A 23,672-nucleotide genomic window follows, 5' to 3' on the forward strand; every position below is an offset into this window, starting at 1 on the left:
AAAACAGGAAAAGTGAAGTTTGAGGTGTTCCTTCCGTTTGAAGTAATAATACCCCAAAAATAATCCTTTTATGATTCTGGCACCTTTTTCAAATCATAAGAGTGAGTTGTAGTCCTGTGAATAACTCCTACAGAATAAGCAGCATTTTTGGCAGCAAAATCTAAGTTTTAAACCCCCCCAGCATTTATAACATTCCATTTTCTGATAACATTTTGTTTAGTGGCATGAAAACAGATGAATTTCAGCTTCTTGGCCCAAATTTTAGTATGCGAATAGTTATGGTGCTGAATTATGCTGTGTGGACCCCAACCACATATGTAAAAATCATTTCCATAATCCATACTTAGATTTTGGAAATGACAAATAAATATGAGATATGTTTAGAATGCAGGCTGCATCAGGTGTTAAACCCAGTTTTCAACTTTTTGTCCCTAATTTACAATGCGGAAAGATATTTTGCTGAAATATGCAGTGTAATGTAAAATGGCCTGTTACCGTGGCAACGACCATAGAAAAAAAGATTACGTTCTATTTTGGTTACATGCTCACCAGGTCCTTTCATATTAAAAACATGCCGAGGACACTTGTATGAAATATTTACGTGGACCCATTCTTAATTGTGTATAAGTTATTATTACAGTGCAAGTATTAATGTACAGAGCAACTGTTTAAAAAAAAGGAGTAGGTAATCACAAATTTTATGTATTCAAAACAAGCCAAATTCTTTAACAACCTAAGATAATTCGGGGAATTTGTGGGAGAAGAGTAACTGTTATGCTAACACAAATATGTGACTGTGAACGTTTAGCATTGAGTGGCATTAAACTGTTGAAAGATTAAGACAGTGAAATCCAATTATCAGATAGCTGACATTTTTTGACTAATTGCATTCTTTGGAAATGCCAGGTTTTAAAAATAAATTATTAGAAAAACTACATATTAAGGAAGAATATTTTTTTCCTGTTTCTGTTCATGTCGATAAAGTGCCACCACCAGCAACTTACACCAGAAAAAAATTCAAGGCACAGTGAACAAAAAATATAAGACCATATCAATGTCTCAGTGTGTAAAAGCTTTTGTCAGACTCACACAGACAAACTTACCTGAACTGAACGTCATACGCAAGATTGTCAAGTTAAAATGAAAGAACAGCTCAGAACTGCAGTCTTTTGGGGGTTCAAAATAGTTTGCATGCAGGTATGTATAAATCGTCCAAATGATTAATGTCATTTTCTTATATTTATCTACATTATTGAGCAATGATATTCCTCGTTAACATCATTCATGATTCATTTGCCATTGTAACTCATCGAATTGATTCAACTTTCAAATGATGGCTCAAAAAGTTCATAGTAAACCATTTAATCAGTTACATTCCAATCATTACTAATTAACTAAACTAAGAAAATCAATTTGGTTCATAATCTTCTGTCATAATTGTAATAATTTTTTTAAAGTACAAGGTGTCAAAAGCTGAAATTATTGTTATATTTATTTATACTTTTCAACAGCTCCCCAGACAAAAGCTGATCAAACCACAAGCACTGAGGCAACTACTATGACTGAAAGTACCACTGTTGCTGAGACAACTATTGCAGATGTAACGACCACTGAAGTGCAAAAAACCACCGTGGAGGTTACCACTGTCAGCGAAGTAACTGCTCTGCCCGAGTCCACAACTCCAGCACAGACAACATTTGATGCTGACACTACAGCTGTTGCTGTGACAACAATAACAAAGGGAACTACCTCGCCAGGCCAGACTAGCAGTGGTGAGTTTACCACAACAACAGGATTGACATCTGTTTCTGAGAGTACAACTTCAGAACAGACAACAGCGGTTGCTGATATGACTAGTGCTGAAACAACTGTTGTTGTCACTACACCTGTCGCAACAACCTCTCTTGAAAAATCAGTAACTACGTCTGCTGAAACCACGTTTGCTGAAAGTATCACTACAGAGCAGGGGGCAACAACAGCTGCACAGACATCAGCTGTTATTAGCACAACTGTGGGAATAACCTCTGACATTGAGACTACTTTGTCAGAAAGAAGTACAGAAGCTGTAACTCAAATAACATCAGAGACAACAATTCCAGAAATAGCCTCAACCTATAAAGCTACAACTGTGGCTGAAACTACAATTGTAGCAGAGACAACCACTCCAGTTGTGACTACACCTGTGGAAACTACTATTGCTGGAGGTACGACCACAGAGCAGGGAATAACCACAGCTGCGCAGACATCAGCTGGTGTGAGCACATCTCTTGGAATAACCACTGGTACTGAGGCTACTGTTGCAGAGAGCAGTACAGAGGCTTTATCCACCAGAACATCCCAGACAACTCCAGAGGTAGCCACAACCGGCAGAAGTACCACTGTGGCTGATGCTACTGTTGATGTCGAGACTACCACACAAGGTGTGGCTACATCTGTAGAAACAACTGTCTCTGAAGGTATCACAACCGATGAGGTAAGAACTACAGCTCCTCAGACATCAGCTGCTTTCAGCACATCTACCAAGACAACTACTGCGGGTGCTGAGACAACTGCAGCAGCTGGTACATCAACAGTGGCCGAGACAACTTCTGAGGATAAAGTCACCACACTCAGTGCCTCAACCGTGACTTGGATCACCATTGCAGCAGAGACAACTGCACAAACCTCTTCGCCTGCACGCAATACTGTAGACGAAGGGACTACAATAGGTCCCGCAACAACTACAGCTGCTCAAACATCTGCTGATAATGGCACAACTTCTGGTTTAACCACTGAAGAGGAGACAACTGTTCGAGACAGAACCACAGAAGCTGTTACAACCATGATCTCCCAAACAACTACTGCTGAGATAATCACTACTGCAGGAGTGACTACAAATTCTGTGGCCACCCCTGTTGCAGGCACAACAACTGGTGATGTGACATCAGCTGTCGAAAGCACAACTGGTAGAGCCACAACCACAGCTGAAGCTACAAGTACAGTTATTCAGACCACAGTATCTGAAGTAACTACAACTCCCGGTGTGACCACTGGTGCTGAGACCACTGCTGCAGAGCGAACTTCTGTTGAAATCACTTCAGCAGCCCAAATAACTACTGCTGAGATAATCACTGCTGCAGGAGTGACTTCAAGTTCTGTGACCACCCCTGTTGCAGAGACCACAACTGCTGATGTGACAGCTGTGGAAAGCACAACTGGTATAGCCACAAGCAAAGCTGAAGCTACAAGTACAGTTATTCAGACCACAATATCTGACGTAACTACAACTTCTGGTGTGACCACTGATGCTCAGACCACTGCTGCAGAGCCAACTACTGTTGAAATCACTACAGCAGCCCAAACAACTACTGCTGAGATAATCACTACTTCAGGAGTGACTACAGAGTCTGTGTCCACCCCTGCTGCAGACACAACTGCTGATGTGACTTCGGCTGTGGAAAGCACAACTGGTAGTGCCACAAGCAAAGCTGAAGTTACAAGTACAGTTGTTCCGATCACAGTATCTGAAGTAACCACAACTTCTGGTGTGACCACTGATGCTGAGACCACTGCTGGAGAGCCAACTACTGTTGAAATCACTTCAGCAGCCCAATCAACTACTGCTGAGATAATCACTACTGCAGGAGTGACTTCAAGTTCTGTGGCCACCCTTGTTGCAGAGACCACAACTGCTGATGTGACATCAGCTGTGGAAAGCACAACTGGTATAGCCACAAGCAAAGCTGAAGCTACAAGTACAGTTATTCAGACCACAATATCTGACGTAACTACAACTTCTGGTGTGACCACTGATGCTGAGACCACTGCTGCAGAGCCAACTACTGTTGAAATCACTACAGCAGCCCAAACAACTACTGCTGAGATAATCACTACTTCAGGAGTGACTACAGAGTCTGTGTCCACCCCTGCTGCAGACACAACTGCTGATGTGACTTCGGCTGTGGAAAGCACAACTGGTAGTGCCACAACCTCAGCTGAAGCTTCAAGTACAGTTGTTCAGACCACAGTATCTGACGTAACAACAACTCCTGGTGTGACCAGTGGTGCTGAGACCACTGCTGCAGAGCCAACTACTGTTGAAATCACTTCAGCAGCCCAAACAACTACTGCTGTTATAATCACTACTGCAGGAGTGACTACAGAGTCTGTGTCCAACCCTGCTGCAGACACAACAATTGTTGATGTGACATCAGCTGTGGAAAGCACAACTGGTAGAGCCACAACCACAGCTGAAGCTACAATTACAGGTGTTCAGACCACAGTATCTGAAGTAACTACAACTCAAGGTGTGACCACTGGTGCTGATGTGACTTCGGCTCTTGAAAGCACAACTGGTAGTGCCACAAGCAAAGCTGAAGCTACAAGTACAGGTGTTCAGACCACAGTATCTGAAATAACTACAACTCCTGGTGTGACCACTGGTGCTGAGACCACTGCTGCAGAGCCAACTACTGTTGAAATCACTTCAGCAGCCCAAACAACTACTGCTGGGATAATCACTACTGCAGGAGTGACTTCAAGTTCTGTGGCCACCCCTGTTGCAGAGACCACAACTGCTGATGTGACGTCAGCTGTGGAAAGTACAACTGGTAGAGCCACAACCACAGCTGAAGCTGCAAGTACAGTTATTCAGACCAAAATATCTGACGTAACTACAACTTCTGGTGTTACCACTGATACTCAGACCACTGCTGCAGAGCCAACTACTCTTGACATCACTTCAGCAGCCCAAACAACTAATGCTGAGATAATCACTACTGCAGGAGTGACTACAGAGTCTGTGTCCACCCCTGCTGCAGACACAACAACTGCTGATGTGACATCAGCTGTGGAAAGCACAACTGGTAGAGCCACAACCACAGCTGAAGCTACAAGTACAGGTGTTCAGACCACAGTATCTGAAGTAACCACAACTCAAGGTGTGACCACTGGTGCTGAGACCACTGCTGCAGAGCCAACTACTGTTGAAATCACTTCAGCAGCCCAAACAACTACTGCTGGGATAATCACTACTGCAGGAGTGACTTCAAGTTCTGTGGCCACCCCTGTTGCAGAGACCACAACTGCTGATTTGACGTCAGCTGTCGAAAGCAAAACTGGTAGAGCCACAACCACAGCTGAAGCTGCAAGTACAGTTATTCAGACCACAATATCTGACGTAACTACAACTTCTGGTGTGACCACTGATACTAAGACCACTGCTGCAGAGCCAACTACTCTTGACATCACTTCAGCAGCCCAAACAACTAATGCTGAGATAATCACTACTGCAGGAGCGACTACAGAGACTGTGTCCACCCCTGCTGCAGACACAACTGCAGATGTGACTTCGGCTGTGGAAAGCACAACTGGTAGTGCCACAAGCAAAGCTGAAGCTACAAGTACAGTTCAGACAACAGTATCTGAAGTAACTACAACTTCTGGTGTGACCACTGATGCTCAGACCACTGCTGCAGAGCCAACTACTGTTGAAATCACTTCAGCAGCCAAAACAACTACTGCTGAGATAATCACTACTGCAGGAGTGACTACAGAGTCTGTGTCCACCCCTGCTGCAGACACAACAACTGCTGATGTGACATCAGCTGTGGAAAGCACAACTGGTAGAGCCTCAACAACAGCTGAAGCTACAAGTACAGTTGTTCAGACCACAGTATCTGAAGTAACTACAACTCCTGGTGTGACCACTGGTGCTGAGACCACTGCTGCAGAGCCAACTACTGTTGAAATCACTTCAGCAGCCCAAACAACTACTGCTGGGATAATCACTACTGCAGGAGTGACTTCAAGTTCTGTGGCCACCAATGTTGCAGAGACCACAACTGCTGATGTGACGTCAGCTGTGGAAAGCACAACTGGTAGAGCTACAACCACAGCTGAAGCTGCAAGTACGGTTATTCAGACCACAGTATCTGACGTAACTACAACCTCTGGTGTGACCACTGATGCTCAGACCACTGCTGCAGAGCCAACTACTGTTGAAATCACTTCAGCAGCCCAAACAACTACTGCTGAGATAATCACTACTGCAGGAGTGACTTCAAGTTCTGTGGCCATCCCTGTTGCAGAGACCACAACTGCTGATGTGACGTCAGCTGTGGAAAGCACAACTGGTAGACCTACAACCACAGCTGAAGCTGCAAGTACGGTTATTCAGACCACAATATCTGACGTAAGTACAACTTCTGGTGTGACCACTGATGCTGAGACCACTGTTGCCGAGCCAACTACTGTTGAAATCACTTCAGCAGCCCAAACAACTACTGCTGAGATAATCACTACTTCAGGAGTGACTACAGAGTCTGTGTCCACCCCTGCTGCAGACACAACAACTGCTGATGTGACATCAGCTGTGGAAAGCACAACTGGTAGAGCCACAACCACAGCTGAAGCTACAAGTACAGTTGTTCATACCACAGTATCTGAAGTAACTACAACTCAAGGTGTGACCATTGGTGCTGATTTGACTTCGGCTGTGGAAAGCACAACTGGTAGTGCCACAAGCAAAGCTGAAGTTACAAGTACAGTTGTTCAGACCACAGTATCTGAAGTAACTACAACTTCTGGTGTGACCACTGATGCTGAGACCACTGCTGGAGAGCCAACTACTGTTGAAATCACTTCAGCAGCCCAATCAACTACTGCTGAGATAATCACTACTGCAGGAGTGACTTCAAGTTCTGTGGCCACCCCTGCTGCAGACACAACAACTGCTGATGTGACATCAGCTGTGGAAAGCACAACTGGTAGAGCCACAACCACAGCTGAAGCTACAAGTACAGTTGTTCAGACCACAGTATCTGAATTAACTACAACTCAAGGTGTGACCACTGGTGCTGATGTGACTTCGGCTGTGGAAAGCACAACTGGTAGTGCCACAAGCAAAGCTGAAGCTACAAGTACAGTTGTTCAGACCACAGTATCTGAAGTAACTACAACTTCTGGTGTGACAACTGATGCTAAGACCACTGTTGCAGAGCCAACTACTTTTGAAATCACTTCAGCAGCCCAAACAACCACTGCTGGGATAATCACTACTGCAGGAGTGACTTCAAGTTCTGTGGCCACCAATGTTGCAGAGACCACAACTGCTGATGTGACGTCAGCTGTGGAAAGCACAACTGGTAGAGCTACAACCACAGCTGAAGCTGCAAGTAAGGTTATTCAGACCACAATATCTGACGTAACTACAACTTCTGGTGTTACCACTGATGCTCAGACCACTGCTGCCGAGCCAACTACTGTTGAAATCACTTCAGCAGCCAAAACAACTACTGCTGAGATAATCACTACTTCAGGAGTGACTACAGAGTCTGTGTCCACCCCTGCTGCAGACACAACAACTGCTGATGTGACATCAGCTGTGGAAAGCACAACTGGTAGAGCCACAACCACAGCTGAAGCTACAAGTACAGTTGTTCATACCACAGTATCTGAAGTAACTACAACTCAAGGTGTGACCACTGGTGCTGATGTGACTTCGGCTGTGGAAAGCACAACTGGTAGTGCCACAAGCAAAGCTGAAGCTACAAGTACAGTTGTTCAGACCACAATATCTGAAGTAACTACAACTTCTGGTGTGACCACTGATGCTGAGACCACTGCTGGAGAGCCAACTACTGTTGAAATCACTTCAGCAGCCCAATCAACTACTGCTGAGATAATCACTACTGCAGGAGTGACTTCAAGTTCTGTGGCCACCCCTGCTGCAGACACAACAACTGCTGATGTGACATCAGCTGTGGAAAGCACAACTGGTAGTGCCACAAGCAAAGCTGAAGTTACAAGTACAGTTGTTCAGACCACAATATCTGAAGTAACTACAACTTCTGGTGTGACCACTGATGCTGAGACCACTGCTGCAGAGCCAACTACTGTTGAAATCACTTCAGCAGCCCAAACAACTACTGCTGAGATATTCACTACTGCAGGAGTGACTACAGAGTCTGTGACCACTGGTGCTGATGTGACTTCGGCTGTGGAAAGCACAACTGGTAGTGCCACAAGCAAAGCTGAAGCTACAAGTACAGTTATTCAGACCACAATATCTGACGTAACTACAACTTCTGGTGTGACCACTGATGCTGAGACCACTGCTGCAGAGCCAACTACTGTTGAAATCACTACAGCAGCCCAAACAACTACTGCTGAGATAATCACTACTTCAGGAGTGACTACAGAGTCTGTGTCCACCCCTGCTGCAGACACAACTGCTGATGTGACTTCGGCTGTGGAAAGCACAACTGGTAGTGCCACAACCTCAGCTGAAGCTTCAAGTACAGTTGTTCAGACCACAGTATCTGACGTAACAACAACTCCTGGTGTGACCAGTGGTGCTGAGACCACTGCTGCAGAGCCAACTACTGTTGAAATCACTTCAGCAGCCCAAACAACTACTGCTGTTATAATCACTACTGCAGGAGTGACTACAGAGTCTGTGTCCAACCCTGCTGCAGACACAACAATTGTTGATGTGACATCAGCTGTGGAAAGCACAACTGGTAGAGCCACAACCACAGCTGAAGCTACAATTACAGGTGTTCAGACCACAGTATCTGAAGTAACTACAACTCAAGGTGTGACCACTGGTGCTGATGTGACTTCGGCTCTTGAAAGCACAACTGGTAGTGCCACAAGCAAAGCTGAAGCTACAAGTACAGGTGTTCAGACCACAGTATCTGAAATAACTACAACTCCTGGTGTGACCACTGGTGCTGAGACCACTGCTGCAGAGCCAACTACTGTTGAAATCACTTCAGCAGCCCAAACAACTACTGCTGGGATAATCACTACTGCAGGAGTGACTTCAAGTTCTGTGGCCACCCCTGTTGCAGAGACCACAACTGCTGATGTGACGTCAGCTGTGGAAAGTACAACTGGTAGAGCCACAACCACAGCTGAAGCTGCAAGTACAGTTATTCAGACCAAAATATCTGACGTAACTACAACTTCTGGTGTTACCACTGATACTCAGACCACTGCTGCAGAGCCAACTACTCTTGACATCACTTCAGCAGCCCAAACAACTAATGCTGAGATAATCACTACTGCAGGAGTGACTACAGAGTCTGTGTCCACCCCTGCTGCAGACACAACAACTGCTGATGTGACATCAGCTGTGGAAAGCACAACTGGTAGAGCCACAACCACAGCTGAAGCTACAAGTACAGGTGTTCAGACCACAGTATCTGAAGTAACCACAACTCAAGGTGTGACCACTGGTGCTGAGACCACTGCTGCAGAGCCAACTACTGTTGAAATCACTTCAGCAGCCCAAACAACTACTGCTGGGATAATCACTACTGCAGGAGTGACTTCAAGTTCTGTGGCCACCCCTGTTGCAGAGACCACAACTGCTGATTTGACGTCAGCTGTCGAAAGCAAAACTGGTAGAGCCACAACCACAGCTGAAGCTGCAAGTACAGTTATTCAGACCACAATATCTGACGTAACTACAACTTCTGGTGTGACCACTGATACTAAGACCACTGCTGCAGAGCCAACTACTCTTGACATCACTTCAGCAGCCCAAACAACTAATGCTGAGATAATCACTACTGCAGGAGCGACTACAGAGACTGTGTCCACCCCTGCTGCAGACACAACTGCAGATGTGACTTCGGCTGTGGAAAGCACAACTGGTAGTGCCACAAGCAAAGCTGAAGCTACAAGTACAGTTCAGACAACAGTATCTGAAGTAACTACAACTTCTGGTGTGACCACTGATGCTCAGACCACTGCTGCAGAGCCAACTACTGTTGAAATCACTTCAGCAGCCAAAACAACTACTGCTGAGATAATCACTACTGCAGGAGTGACTACAGAGTCTGTGTCCACCCCTGCTGCAGACACAACAACTGCTGATGTGACATCAGCTGTGGAAAGCACAACTGGTAGAGCCTCAACAACAGCTGAAGCTACAAGTACAGTTGTTCAGACCACAGTATCTGAAGTAACTACAACTCCTGGTGTGACCACTGGTGCTGAGACCACTGCTGCAGAGCCAACTACTGTTGAAATCACTTCAGCAGCCCAAACAACTACTGCTGGGATAATCACTACTGCAGGAGTGACTTCAAGTTCTGTGGCCACCAATGTTGCAGAGACCACAACTGCTGATGTGACGTCAGCTGTGGAAAGCACAACTGGTAGAGCTACAACCACAGCTGAAGCTGCAAGTACGGTTATTCAGACCACAGTATCTGACGTAACTACAACCTCTGGTGTGACCACTGATGCTCAGACCACTGCTGCAGAGCCAACTACTGTTGAAATCACTTCAGCAGCCCAAACAACTACTGCTGAGATAATCACTACTGCAGGAGTGACTTCAAGTTCTGTGGCCATCCCTGTTGCAGAGACCACAACTGCTGATGTGACGTCAGCTGTGGAAAGCACAACTGGTAGACCTACAACCACAGCTGAAGCTGCAAGTACGGTTATTCAGACCACAATATCTGACGTAAGTACAACTTCTGGTGTGACCACTGATGCTGAGACCACTGTTGCCGAGCCAACTACTGTTGAAATCACTTCAGCAGCCCAAACAACTACTGCTGAGATAATCACTACTTCAGGAGTGACTACAGAGTCTGTGTCCACCCCTGCTGCAGACACAACAACTGCTGATGTGACATCAGCTGTGGAAAGCACAACTGGTAGAGCCACAACCACAGCTGAAGCTACAAGTACAGTTGTTCATACCACAGTATCTGAAGTAACTACAACTCAAGGTGTGACCATTGGTGCTGATTTGACTTCGGCTGTGGAAAGCACAACTGGTAGTGCCACAAGCAAAGCTGAAGTTACAAGTACAGTTGTTCAGACCACAGTATCTGAAGTAACTACAACTTCTGGTGTGACCACTGATGCTGAGACCACTGCTGGAGAGCCAACTACTGTTGAAATCACTTCAGCAGCCCAATCAACTACTGCTGAGATAATCACTACTGCAGGAGTGACTTCAAGTTCTGTGGCCACCCCTGCTGCAGACACAACAACTGCTGATGTGACATCAGCTGTGGAAAGCACAACTGGTAGAGCCACAACCACAGCTGAAGCTACAAGTACAGTTGTTCAGACCACAGTATCTGAATTAACTACAACTCAAGGTGTGACCACTGGTGCTGATGTGACTTCGGCTGTGGAAAGCACAACTGGTAGTGCCACAAGCAAAGCTGAAGCTACAAGTACAGTTGTTCAGACCACAGTATCTGAAGTAACTACAACTTCTGGTGTGACAACTGATGCTAAGACCACTGTTGCAGAGCCAACTACTTTTGAAATCACTTCAGCAGCCCAAACAACCACTGCTGGGATAATCACTACTGCAGGAGTGACTTCAAGTTCTGTGGCCACCAATGTTGCAGAGACCACAACTGCTGATGTGACGTCAGCTGTGGAAAGCACAACTGGTAGAGCTACAACCACAGCTGAAGCTGCAAGTAAGGTTATTCAGACCACAATATCTGACGTAACTACAACTTCTGGTGTTACCACTGATGCTCAGACCACTGCTGCCGAGCCAACTACTGTTGAAATCACTTCAGCAGCCAAAACAACTACTGCTGAGATAATCACTACTTCAGGAGTGACTACAGAGTCTGTGTCCACCCCTGCTGCAGACACAACAACTGCTGATGTGACATCAGCTGTGGAAAGCACAACTGGTAGAGCCACAACCACAGCTGAAGCTACAAGTACAGTTGTTCATACCACAGTATCTGAAGTAACTACAACTCAAGGTGTGACCACTGGTGCTGATGTGACTTCGGCTGTGGAAAGCACAACTGGTAGTGCCACAAGCAAAGCTGAAGCTACAAGTACAGTTGTTCAGACCACAATATCTGAAGTAACTACAACTTCTGGTGTGACCACTGATGCTGAGACCACTGCTGGAGAGCCAACTACTGTTGAAATCACTTCAGCAGCCCAATCAACTACTGCTGAGATAATCACTACTGCAGGAGTGACTTCAAGTTCTGTGGCCACCCCTGCTGCAGACACAACAACTGCTGATGTGACATCAGCTGTGGAAAGCACAACTGGTAGTGCCACAAGCAAAGCTGAAGTTACAAGTACAGTTGTTCAGACCACAATATCTGAAGTAACTACAACTTCTGGTGTGACCACTGATGCTGAGACCACTGCTGCAGAGCCAACTACTGTTGAAATCACTTCAGCAGCCCAAACAACTACTGCTGAGATATTCACTACTGCAGGAGTGACTACAGAGTCTGTGACCACTGGTGCTGATGTGACTTCGGCTGTGGAAAGCACAACTGGTAGTGCCACAAGCAAAGCTGAAGCTACCAGTACAGTTGTTCAGACCACAATATCTGAAGTAACTACAACTTCTGGTGTGACCACTGATGCTCAGACCACTGCTGCAGAGCCAACTACTGTTGAAATCACTTCAGCAGCCCAAACAACTACTGCTGAGATATTCACTACTGCAGGAGTGACTACAGAGTCTGTGTCCACCCCTGCTGCAGACACAACAACTGCTGATGTGACAACAGCTGTGGAAAGCACAACTGGTAGAGCCACAACCACAGCTGAAGCTACAAGTACAGTTGTTCAGACCACAGTATCTGAATTAACTACAACTCAAGGTGTGACCACTGGTGCTGATGTGACTTCGGCTGTGGAAAGCACAACTGGTAGTGCCACAAGCAAAGCTGAAGTTACAAGTACAGTTGTTCAGACCACAGTATCTGAAGTAACTACAACTTCTGGTGTGACCACTGGTGCTGAGACCACTGCTGGAGAGCCAACTACTGTTGAAATCACTTCAGCAACCCAATCAACTACTGCTGAGATAATCACTACTGCAGGAGTGACTTCTAGTTCTGTGGCCACCCCTGCTGCAGACACAACAACTGCTGATGTGACATCAGCTGTGGAAAGCACAACTGGTAGAGCCACAACCACAGCTGAAGCTAGAAGTACAGTTGTTCAGACCACAGTATCTGAATTAACTACAACTCAAGGTGTGACCACTGGTGCTGATGTGACTTCGGCTGTTAAAAGCACAACTGGTAGTGCCACAAGCAAAGCTGAAGCTACAAGTACAGTTGTTCAGACCACAGTATCTGAAGTAACTACAACTTCTGGTGTGACCACTGATGCTAAGACCACTGTTTCAGAGCCAACTACTTTTGAAATCACTTCAGCAGCCCAAACAATTACTGCTGGGATAATCACTACTGCAGGAGTGACTTCAAGTTCTGTGGCCACCAATGTTGCAGAGACCACAACTGCTGATTTGACGTCAGCTGTGGAAAGCACAACTGGTAGAGCTACAACCACAGCTGAAGCTGCAAGTACGGTTATTCAGACCACAGTATCTGACGTAACTACAACTTCTGGTGTGACCACTGATGCTCAGACCACTGCTGCCGAGCCAACTACTGTTGAAATCACTTCAGCAGCCCAAACAACTACTGCTGAGATAATCACTACTTCAGGAGTGACTACAGAGTCTGTGTCCACCCCTGCTGCAGACACAACAACTGCTGATGTGACATCAGCTGTGGAAAGCACAACTGGTAGAGCCACAACCACAGCTGAAGCTACAAGTGCAGTTGTTCAGACCACAGTATCTGAATTAACTACAACTCAAGGTGTGACCACTGGTGCTGATGTGACTTCGGCTTTTGAAAGCACAACTGGTAGTGCCACAAGCAAAGCTGAAGCTACAAGTACAGGTGTTCAGACCACAGTATCTGAAGTACCTACAACTCCTGGTGTGACCACTGGTGCTGAGACCACTGCTGCAGAGCCAACTACTGTTGAAATCACTTCAGCAGCCCAAACAACTACTGCTGGGATAATCACTACTGCAGGAGTTACTTCCAGTTCTGTGGCCACCAACGTTGCAGAGACCACAACTGCTGATTTGACGTCAGCTGTCGAAAGCACAACTGGTAGAGCCACAACCACAGCTGAAGCTACAAGTACAGTGTTTATACCACAGTATCTGAAGTAACTACAACTCAAGGTGTGACCACTGGTGCTGATGTGACTTCGGCTGTTGAAAGCACAACTGGTAGTGCCACAAGCAAAGCTGCAGCTACAAGTACAATGGTTCAGACCACAGTATCTGAAGAAACTACAACTCCTGGTGTGACCACCGGTGCTGAGACCACTGCTGCAGAGCCAACTACTGTTGAAATCACTTCAGCAGCCCAAACAACTACTGCTGAGATAATCACTACTGCAGGAGTAACTTCAAGTTCTGTGGCCACCCCTGTTGCAGAGACCAAAACTGCTGATGTGACGTCAGCTGTGGAAAGCAAAACTGGTAGAGCTACAACCACAGCTGAAGCTGGAAGTACGGTTATTCAGACCACAATATCTGATGTAACTACAACTTCTGGTGTGACCACTGATGCTCACACCACTGCTGCAGAGCCAACTACTGTTGAAATCACTTCAGCAGCCCAAACAACTACTGCTGAGATAATCACTACTGCAGGAGTGACTACAGAGTCTGTGACCACCCCTGCTGCAGACACAACAACTGCTGATGTGACATCAGCTGTTGAAAGCACAACTGGTAGTGCCACAAGCAAAGCTGAAGCTACAAGTACAGTTGTTCAGACCACAGTATCTGAAGTAACTACAACTCCTGGTGTGACCACTGATGCTCAGACCACTGCTGCAGAGCCAACTTCTGTTGAAATCACTTCAGCAGCCCAAACAACTACTGCTGAGATAATCACTACTGCAGGAGTGACCACAGAGTCTGTGTCCACCCCTGCTGCAGACACAACAACTGCTGATGTGACATCAGCTGTGGAAAGCACAACTGGTAGTGTCACAACCACAGCTGAAGCTACAAGTACAGTTGTTCAGACCACAGTATCTGAAGTAACTACAACTCCTGGTGTGACCACTGGTGCTGAGACCACTGCTGCAGTGCCAACTACTGTTGAAATCACTTCAGCAGCCCAAACAACTACTGCTGAGATAATCACTACTGCAGGACTGACTTCAAGTTCTGTGGCCACCCCTGTTGCAGACATAACAACTGCTGATGTGACATCAGCTGTGGAAAGCACAACTGGTAGTGCCACAACCATAGCTGAAGCTACAAGTACAGTTATTCAGACCACTGTAGCTGAAGAAACAACAACTCCTGGTGTGACCACTGGTGCTGAGACCACTGCTGCAGTGCCAACTACTGTTGAAATCACTTCAGCAGCCCAAACAACTACTGCTGAGATAATCACTACTGCAGGACTGACTTCAAGTTCTGTGGCCACCCCTGTTGCAGACATAACAACTGCTGATGTGACATCAGCTGTGGAAAGCACAACTGGTAGTGCCACAACCATAGCTGAAGCTACAAGTACAGTTATTCAGACCACTGTAGCTGAAGAAACAACAACTCCTGGTGTGACCACTGGTGCTGAGACAACTGCTGCAGAGCCAACTACTAATCAATTCACTTCAGCAGCCCAAACAACTACTGCTGAGATAATCACTACTGCAGGAGTGACTTCAAGTTCTGTGGCCACCCCTGTTGCAGAGACCACAACTGCTGATGTGACATCAGCTGTGGAAAGCACAACTGGTAGAGCTACAACCACAGCTGAAGCTGCAAGTACGGTTATTCAGACCACAGTATCTGACGTAACTACAACCTCTGGTGTGACCACTGATGCTCAGACCACTGCTGCAGAGCCAACTACTGTTGAAATCACTTCAGCAGCCCAAACAACTACTGCTGAGATAATCACTACTGCAGGAGTGACTTCAAGTTCTGTGGCCATCCCTGTTGCAGAGACCACAACTGCTGATGTGACGTCAGCTGTGGAAAGCACAACTGGTAGACCTACAACCACAGCTGAAGCTGCAAGTACGGTTATTCAGACCACAATATCTGACGTAAGTACAACTTCTGGTGTGACCACTGATGCTGAGACCACTGTTGCCGAGCCAACTACTGTTGAAATCACTTCAGCAGCCCAAACAACTACTGCTGAGATAATCACTACTTCAGGAGTGACTACAGAGTCTGTGTCCACCCCTGCTGCAGACACAACAACTGCTGATGTGACATCAGCTGTGGAAAGCACAACTGGTAGAGCCACAACCACAGCTGAAGCTACAAGTACAGTTGTTCATACCACAGTATCTGAAGTAACTACAACTCAAGGTGTGACCATTGGTGCTGATTTGACTTCGGCTGTGGAAAGCACAACTGGTAGTGCCACAAGCAAAGCTGAAGTTACAAGTACAGTTGTTCAGACCACAGTATCTGAAGTAACTACAACTTCTGGTGTGACCACTGATGCTGAGACCACTGCTGCAGAGCCAACTACTGTTGAAATCACTTCAGCAGCCCAATCAACTACTGCTGAGATAATCACTACTGCAGGAGTGACTTCAAGTTCTGTGGCCACCCCTGCTGCAGACACAACAACTGCTGATGTGACATCAGCTGTGGAAAGCACAACTGGTAGAGCCACAACCACAGCTGAAGCTACAAGTACAGTTGTTCAGACCACAGTATCTGAATTAACTACAACTCAAGGTGTGACCACTGGTGCTGATGTGACTTCGGCTGTTGAAAGCACAACTGGTAGTGCCACAAGCAAAGCTGAAGCTACAAGTACAGTTGTTCAGACCACAGTATCTGAAGTAACTACAACTTCTGGTGTGACAACTGATGCTAAGACCACTGTTGTAGAGCCAACTACTTTTGAAATCACTTCAGCAGCCCAAACAACCACTGCTGGGATAATCACTACTGCAGGAGTGACTTCAAGTTCTGTGGCCACCAATGTTGCAGAGACCACAACTGCTGATGTGACGTCAGCTGTGGAAAGCACAACTGGTAGAGCTACAACCACAGCTGAAGCTGCAAGTACGGTTATTCAGACCACAATATCTGACGTAACTACAACTTCTGGTGTTACCACTGATGCTCAGACCACTGCTGCCGAGCCAACTACTGTTGAAATCACTTCAGCAGCCAAAACAACTACTGCTGAGATAATCACTACTTCAGGAGTGACTACAGAGTCTGTGTCCACCCCTGCTGCAGACACAACAACTGCTGATGTGACATCAGCTGTGGAAAGCACAACTGGTAGAGCCACAACCACAGCTGAAGCTACAAGTACAGTTGTTCATACCACAGTATCTGAAGTAACTACAACTCAAGGTGTGACCACTGGTGCTGATGTGACGTCAGCTGTGGAAAGCACAACTGGTAGAGCTACAACCACAGCTGAAGCTGCAAGTACGGTTATTCAGACCACAATATCTGACGTAACTACAACTTCTGGTGTTACCACTGATGCTCAGACCACTGCTGCCGAGCCAACTACTGTTGAAATCACTTCAGCAGCCAAAACAACTACTGCTGAGATAATCACTACTTCAGGAGTGACTACAGAGTCTGTGTCCACCCCTGCTGCAGACACAACAACTGCTGATGTGACTTCATCTGTGGAAAGCACAACTGGTAGAGCCACAACCACAGCTGAAGCTACAAGTACAGTTGTTCATACCACAATATCTGAAGTAACTACAACTTCTGGTGTGACCACTGATGCTGAGACCACTGCTGGAGAGCCAACTACTGTTGAAATCACTTCAGCAGCCCAATCAACTACTGCTGAGATAATCACTACTGCAGGAGTGACTTCAAGTTCTGTGGCCACCCCTGCTGCAGACACAACTGCTGATGTGACATCAGCTGTGGAAAGCACAACTGGTAGTGCCACAAGCAAAGCTGAAGTTACAAGTACAGTTGTTCAGACCACAATATCTGAAGTAACTACAACTTCTGGTGTGACCACTGATGCTGAGACCACTGCTGCAGAGCCAACTACTGTTGAAATCACTTCAGCAGCCCAAACAACTACTGCTGAGATATTCACTACTGCAGGAGTGACTACAGAGTCTGTGACCACTGGTGCTGATGTGACTTCGGCTGTGGAAAGCACAACTGGTAGTGCCACAAGCAAAGCTGAAGCTACAAGTACAGTTGTTCAGACCACAATATCTGAAGTAACTACAACTTCTGGTGTGACCACTGATGCTGAGACCACTGCTGCAGAGCCAACTACTGTTGAAATCACTTCAGCAGCCCAAACAACTACTGCTGAGATATTCACTACTGCAGGAGTGACTACAGAGTCTGTGTCCACCCCTGCTGCATACACAACAACTGCTGATGTGACATCAGCTGTGGAAAGCACAACTGGTAGAGCCACAACCACAGCTGAAGCTACAAGTACAGTTGTTCATACCACAGTATCTGAAGTAACTACAACTCAAGGTGTGACCACTGGTGCTGATGTGACTTCGGCTGTGGAAAGCACAACTGGTAGTGCCACAAGCAAAGCTGAAGCTACCAGTACAGTTGTTCAGACCACAATATCTGAAGTAACTACAACTTCTGGTGTGACCACTGATGCTCAGACCACTGCTGCAGAGCCAACTACTGTTGAAATCACTTCAGCAGCCCAAACAACTACTGCTGAGATATTCACTACTGCAGGAGTGACTACAGAGTCTGTGTCCACCCCTGCTGCAGACACAACAACTGCTGATGTGACAACAGCTGTGGAAAGCACAACTGGTAGAGCCACAACCACAGCTGAAGCTACAAGTACAGTTGTTCAGACCACAGTATCTGAATTAACTACAACTCAAGGTGTGACCACTGGTGCTGATGTGACTTCGGCTGTGGAAAGCACAACTGGTAGTGCCACAAGCAAAGCTGAAGTTACAAGTACAGTTGTTCAGACCACAGTATCTGAAGTAACTACAACTTCTGGTGTGACCACTGGTGCTGAGACCACTGCTGGAGAGCCAACTACTGTTGAAATCACTTCAGCAGCCCAATCAACTACTGCTGAGATAATCACTACTGCAGGAGTGACTACAGAGTCTGTGTCCACCCCTGCTGCAGACACAACAACTGCTGATGTGACAACAGCTGTGGAAAGCACAACTGGTAGAGCCACAACCACAGCTGAAGCTACAAGTACAGTTGTTCAGACCACAGTATCTGAATTAACTTCAACTCAAGGTGTGACCACTGGTGCTGATGTGACTTCGGCTGTGGAAAGCACAACTGGTAGTGCCACAAGCAAAGCTGAAGTTACAAGTACAGTTGTTCAGACCACAGTATCTGAAGTAACTACAACTTCTGGTGTGACCACTGGTGCTGAGACCACTGCTGGAGAGCCAACTACTGTTGAAATCACTTCAGCAGCCCAATCAACTACTGCTGAGATAATCACTACTGCAGGAGTGACTTCTAGTTCTGTGGCCACCCCTGCTGCAGACACAACAACTGCTGATGTGACATCAGCTGTGGAAAGCACAACTGGTAGAGCCACAACCACAGCTGAAGCTACAAGTACAGTTGTTCAGACCACAGTATCTGAATTAACTACAACTCAAGGTGTGACCACTGGTGCTGATGTGACTTCGGCTGTTAAAAGCACAACTGGTAGTGCCACAAGCAAAGCTGAAGCTACAAGTACAGTTGTTCAGACCACAGTATCTGAAGTAACTACAACTTCTGGTGTGACCACTGATGCTAAGACCACTGTTTCAGAGCCAACTACTTTTAAAATCACTTCAGCAGCCCAAACAACTACTGCTGGGATAATCACTACTGCAGGAGTGACTTCAAGTTCTGTTGCCACCAATGTTGCAGAGACCACAACTGCTGATTTGACGTCAGCTGTGGAAAGCACAACTGGTAGAGCTACAACCACAGCTGAAGCTGCAAGTACGGTTATTCAGACCACAGTATCTGACGTAACTACAACTTCTGGTGTGACCACTGATGCTCAGACCACTGCTGCCGAGCCAACTACTGTTGAAATCACTTCAGCAGCCCAAACAACTACTGCTGAGATAATCACTACTTCAGGAGTGACTACAGAGTCTGTGTCCACCCCTGCTGCAGACACAACAACTGCTGATGTGACATCAGCTGTGGAAAGCACAACTGGTAGAGCCACAACCACAGCTGAAGCTACAAGTACAGTTGTTCATACCACAGTATCTGAAGTAACTACAACTCAAGGTGTGACCACTGGTGCTGATGTGACTTCGGCTTTTGAAAGCACAACTGGTAGTGCCACAAGCAAAGCTGAAGCTACAAGTACAGGTGTTCAGACCACAGTATCTGAAGTAACTACAACTCCTGGTGTGACCACTGGTGCTGAGACCACTGCTGCAGAGCCAACTACTGTTGAAATCACTTCAGCAGCCCAAACAACTACTGCTGGGATAATCACTACTGCAGGAGTTACTTCCAGTTCTGTGGCCACCAACGTTGCAGAGACCACAACTGCTGATTTGACGTCAGCTGTCGAAAGCACAACTGGTAGAGCCACAACCACAGCTGAAGCTACAAGTACAGTTGTTTATACCACAGTATCTGAAGTAACTACAACTCAAGGTGTGACCACTGGTGCTGATGTGACTTCGGCTGTTGAAAGCACAACTGGTAGTGCCACAAGCAAAGCTGCAGCTACAAGTACAATGGTTCAGACCACAGTATCTGAAGAAACTACAACTCCTGGTGTGACCACCGGTGCTGAGACCACTGCTGCAGAGCCAACTACTGTTGAAATCACTTCAGCAGCCCAAACAACTACTGCTGAGATAATCACTACTGCAGGAGTAACTTCAAGTTCTGTGGCCACCCCTGTTGCAGAGACCAAAACTGCTGATGTGACGTCAGCTGTGGAAAGCAAAACTGGTAGAGCTACAACCACAGCTGAAGCTGGAAGTACGGTTATTCAGACCACAATATCTGATGTAACTACAACTTCTGGTGTGACCACTGATGCTCACACCACTGCTGCAGAGCCAACTACTGTTGAAATCACTTCAGCAGCCCAAACAACTACTGCTGAGATAATCACTACTGCAGGAGTGACTACAGAGTCTGTGACCACCCCTGCTGCAGACACAACAACTGCTGATGTGACATCAGCTGTTGAAAGCACAACTGGTAGTGCCACAAGCAAAGCTGAAGCTACAAGTACAGTTGTTCAGACCACAGTATCTGAAGTAACTACAACTCCTGGTGTGACCACTGATGCTCAGACCACTGCTGCAGAGCCAACTTCTGTTGAAATCACTTCAGCAGCCCAAACAACTACTGCTGAGATAATCACTACTGCAGGAGTGACTTCAAGTTCTGTGGCCACCAATGTTGCAGAGACCACAACTGCTGATGTGACGTCAGCTGTGGAAAGCACAACTGGTAGAGCTACAACCACAGCTGAAGCTGCAAGTACGGTTATTCAGACCACAATATCTGACGTAACTACAACTTCTGGTGTGACCACTGATGCTCAGACCACTGCTGCCGAGCCAACTACTGTTGAAATCACTTCAGCAGCCCAAACAACTACTGCTGAGATAATCACTACTTCAGGAGTGACTACAGAGTCTGTGTCCACCCCTGCTGCAGACACAACTGCTGATGTGACTTCGGCTGTGGAAAGCACAACTGGTAGTGCCACAAGCAAAGCTGAAGTTACAAGTACAGTTGTTCCGATCACAGTATCTGAAGTAACCACAACTTCTGGTGTGACCACTGATGCTGAGACCACTGCTGGAGAGCCAACTACTGTTGAAATCACTTCAGCAGCCCAATCAACTACTGCTGAGATAATCACTACTGCAGGAGTGACTTCAAGTTCTGTGGCCACCCTTGTTGCAGAGACCACAACTGCTGATGTGACATCAGCTGTGGAAAGCACAACTGGTAGAGCTACAACCACAGCTGAAGCTGCAAGTACGGTTATTCAGACCACAATATCTGACGTAATTACAACTTCTGGTGTGACCACTGATGCTCAGACCACTGCTGCAGAGCCAACTACTGTTGAAATCACTTCAGCAGCCCAAACAACTACTGCTGAGATAATCACTACTTCAGGAGTGACTACAGTGTCTGTGTCCACCCCTGCTGCAGACACAACAACTGCTGATGTGACATCAGCTGTGGAAAGCACAACTGGTAGAGCCTCAACCACAGCTGAAGCTACAAGTACAGTTGTTCAGACCACAGTATCTGAATTAACTACAACTCAAGGTGTGACCACTGGTGCTGATGTGACTTCGGCTGTGGAAAGCACAACTGGTAGTGCCACAAGCAAAGCTGAAGCTACAAGTACAGTTGTTCAGACCACAGTATCTGAAGTAACTACAACTTCTGGTGTGACCACTGATGCTAAGACCACTGTTGCAGAGCCAACTACTGTTGAAATCACTTCAGCAGCCCAAACAACTACTGCTGGGATAATCACTACTGCAGGAGTGACTTCAAGTTCTGTGGCCACCCCTGTTGCAGATACCACAACTGCTGATGTGACGTCAGCTGTGGAAAGCACAACTGGTAGAGCTACAACCACAGCTGAAGCTGCAAGTACGGTTATTCAGACCACAATATCTGACGTAACTACAACTTCTTTTGTGACCACTGATGCTCAGACCACTGCTGCAGAGCCAACTACTGTTGAAATCACTTCAGCAGCCCAAAAAACTACTGCTGGGATAATCACTACTGCAGGAGTGACTTCAAGTTCTGTGGCCACCAATGTTGCAGAGACCACAACTGCTGATGTGACGTCAGCTGTGGAAAGCACAACTGGTAGAGCTACAACCACAGCTGAAGCTGCAAGTACGGTTATTCAGACCACAATATCTGACGTAACTACAACTTCTGGTGTGACCACTGATGCTCAGACCACTGCTGCAGATCCAACTACTGTTGAAATCACTTCAGCAGCCCAAACAACTACTGCTGAGATAATCACTACTGCAGGAGTGACTACAGAGTCCGTGTCCACCCCTGCTGCAGACACAACAACTGCTGATGTGACATCAGCTGTTGAAAGCACAACTGGTAGTGCCACAAGCAAAGCTGAAGCTACAAGTACAGTTGTTCAGACCACAGTATCTGAAGTAACTACAACTCCTGGTGTGACCACTGATGCTGAGACCACTGCTGCAGAGCTAACTACTGTTGAAATCACTTCAGCAGCCCAAACAACTACTGCTGGGATAATCACTACTGCAGGAGTGACTTCAAGTTCTGTGGCCACCAATGTTGCAGAGACCACAACTGCTGATGTGACGTCAGCTGTGGAAAGCACAACTGGTAGAGCTACAACCACAGCTGAAGCTGCAAGTACGGTTATTCAGACCACAATATCTGACGTAACTACAACATCTGGTGTGACCACTGATGCTCAGACCACTGCTGCAGAGCCAACTACTGTTGAAATCACTTCAGCAGCCCAAACAACTACTGCTGAGATAATCACTACTGCAGGAGTGACTTCAAGTTCTGTGGCCATCCCTGTTGCAGAGTCCACAACTGCTGATGTGACGTCAGCTGTGGAAAGCACAACTGGTAGAGCTACAACCACAGCTGAAGCTGCAAGTACGGTTATTCAGACCACAATATCTGACGTAACTACAACTTCTGGTGTGACCACTGATGCTCAGACCACTGCTGCCGAGCCAACTACTGTTGAAATCACTTCAGCAGCCCAAACAACTACTGCTGAGATAATCACTACTTCAGGAGTGACTACAGAGTCTGTGTCCACCCCTGCTGCAGACACAACAACTGCTGATGTGACATCAGCTGTGGAAAGCACAACTGG

The 23,672-nt window shown here is 46.6% G+C and overlaps 1 protein-coding gene across 1 annotated transcript in view; it reads left to right on the top strand.

Moving 5' to 3' along the window:
* The window catches only part of LOC119720871 (mucin-22-like), a 105,395-nt gene that overhangs the window by 61,418 nt on the left and 20,305 nt on the right, over positions 1-23,672 (top strand). Inside the window, exon 4 of the mRNA XM_038190737.1 lies at positions 1,512-2,065. Within this exon, the coding sequence (XP_038046665.1) occupies positions 1,512-2,065 (554 nt within the window). The remainder of the gene's footprint in view (positions 1-1,511; positions 2,066-23,672) is intronic.

This window comes from Patiria miniata, unplaced genomic scaffold (genome assembly GCF_015706575.1).
Source record: "Patiria miniata isolate m_02_andy unplaced genomic scaffold, ASM1570657v1 HiC_scaffold_9, whole genome shotgun sequence".
Taxonomy (NCBI): domain Eukaryota; kingdom Metazoa; phylum Echinodermata; class Asteroidea; order Valvatida; family Asterinidae; genus Patiria; species Patiria miniata.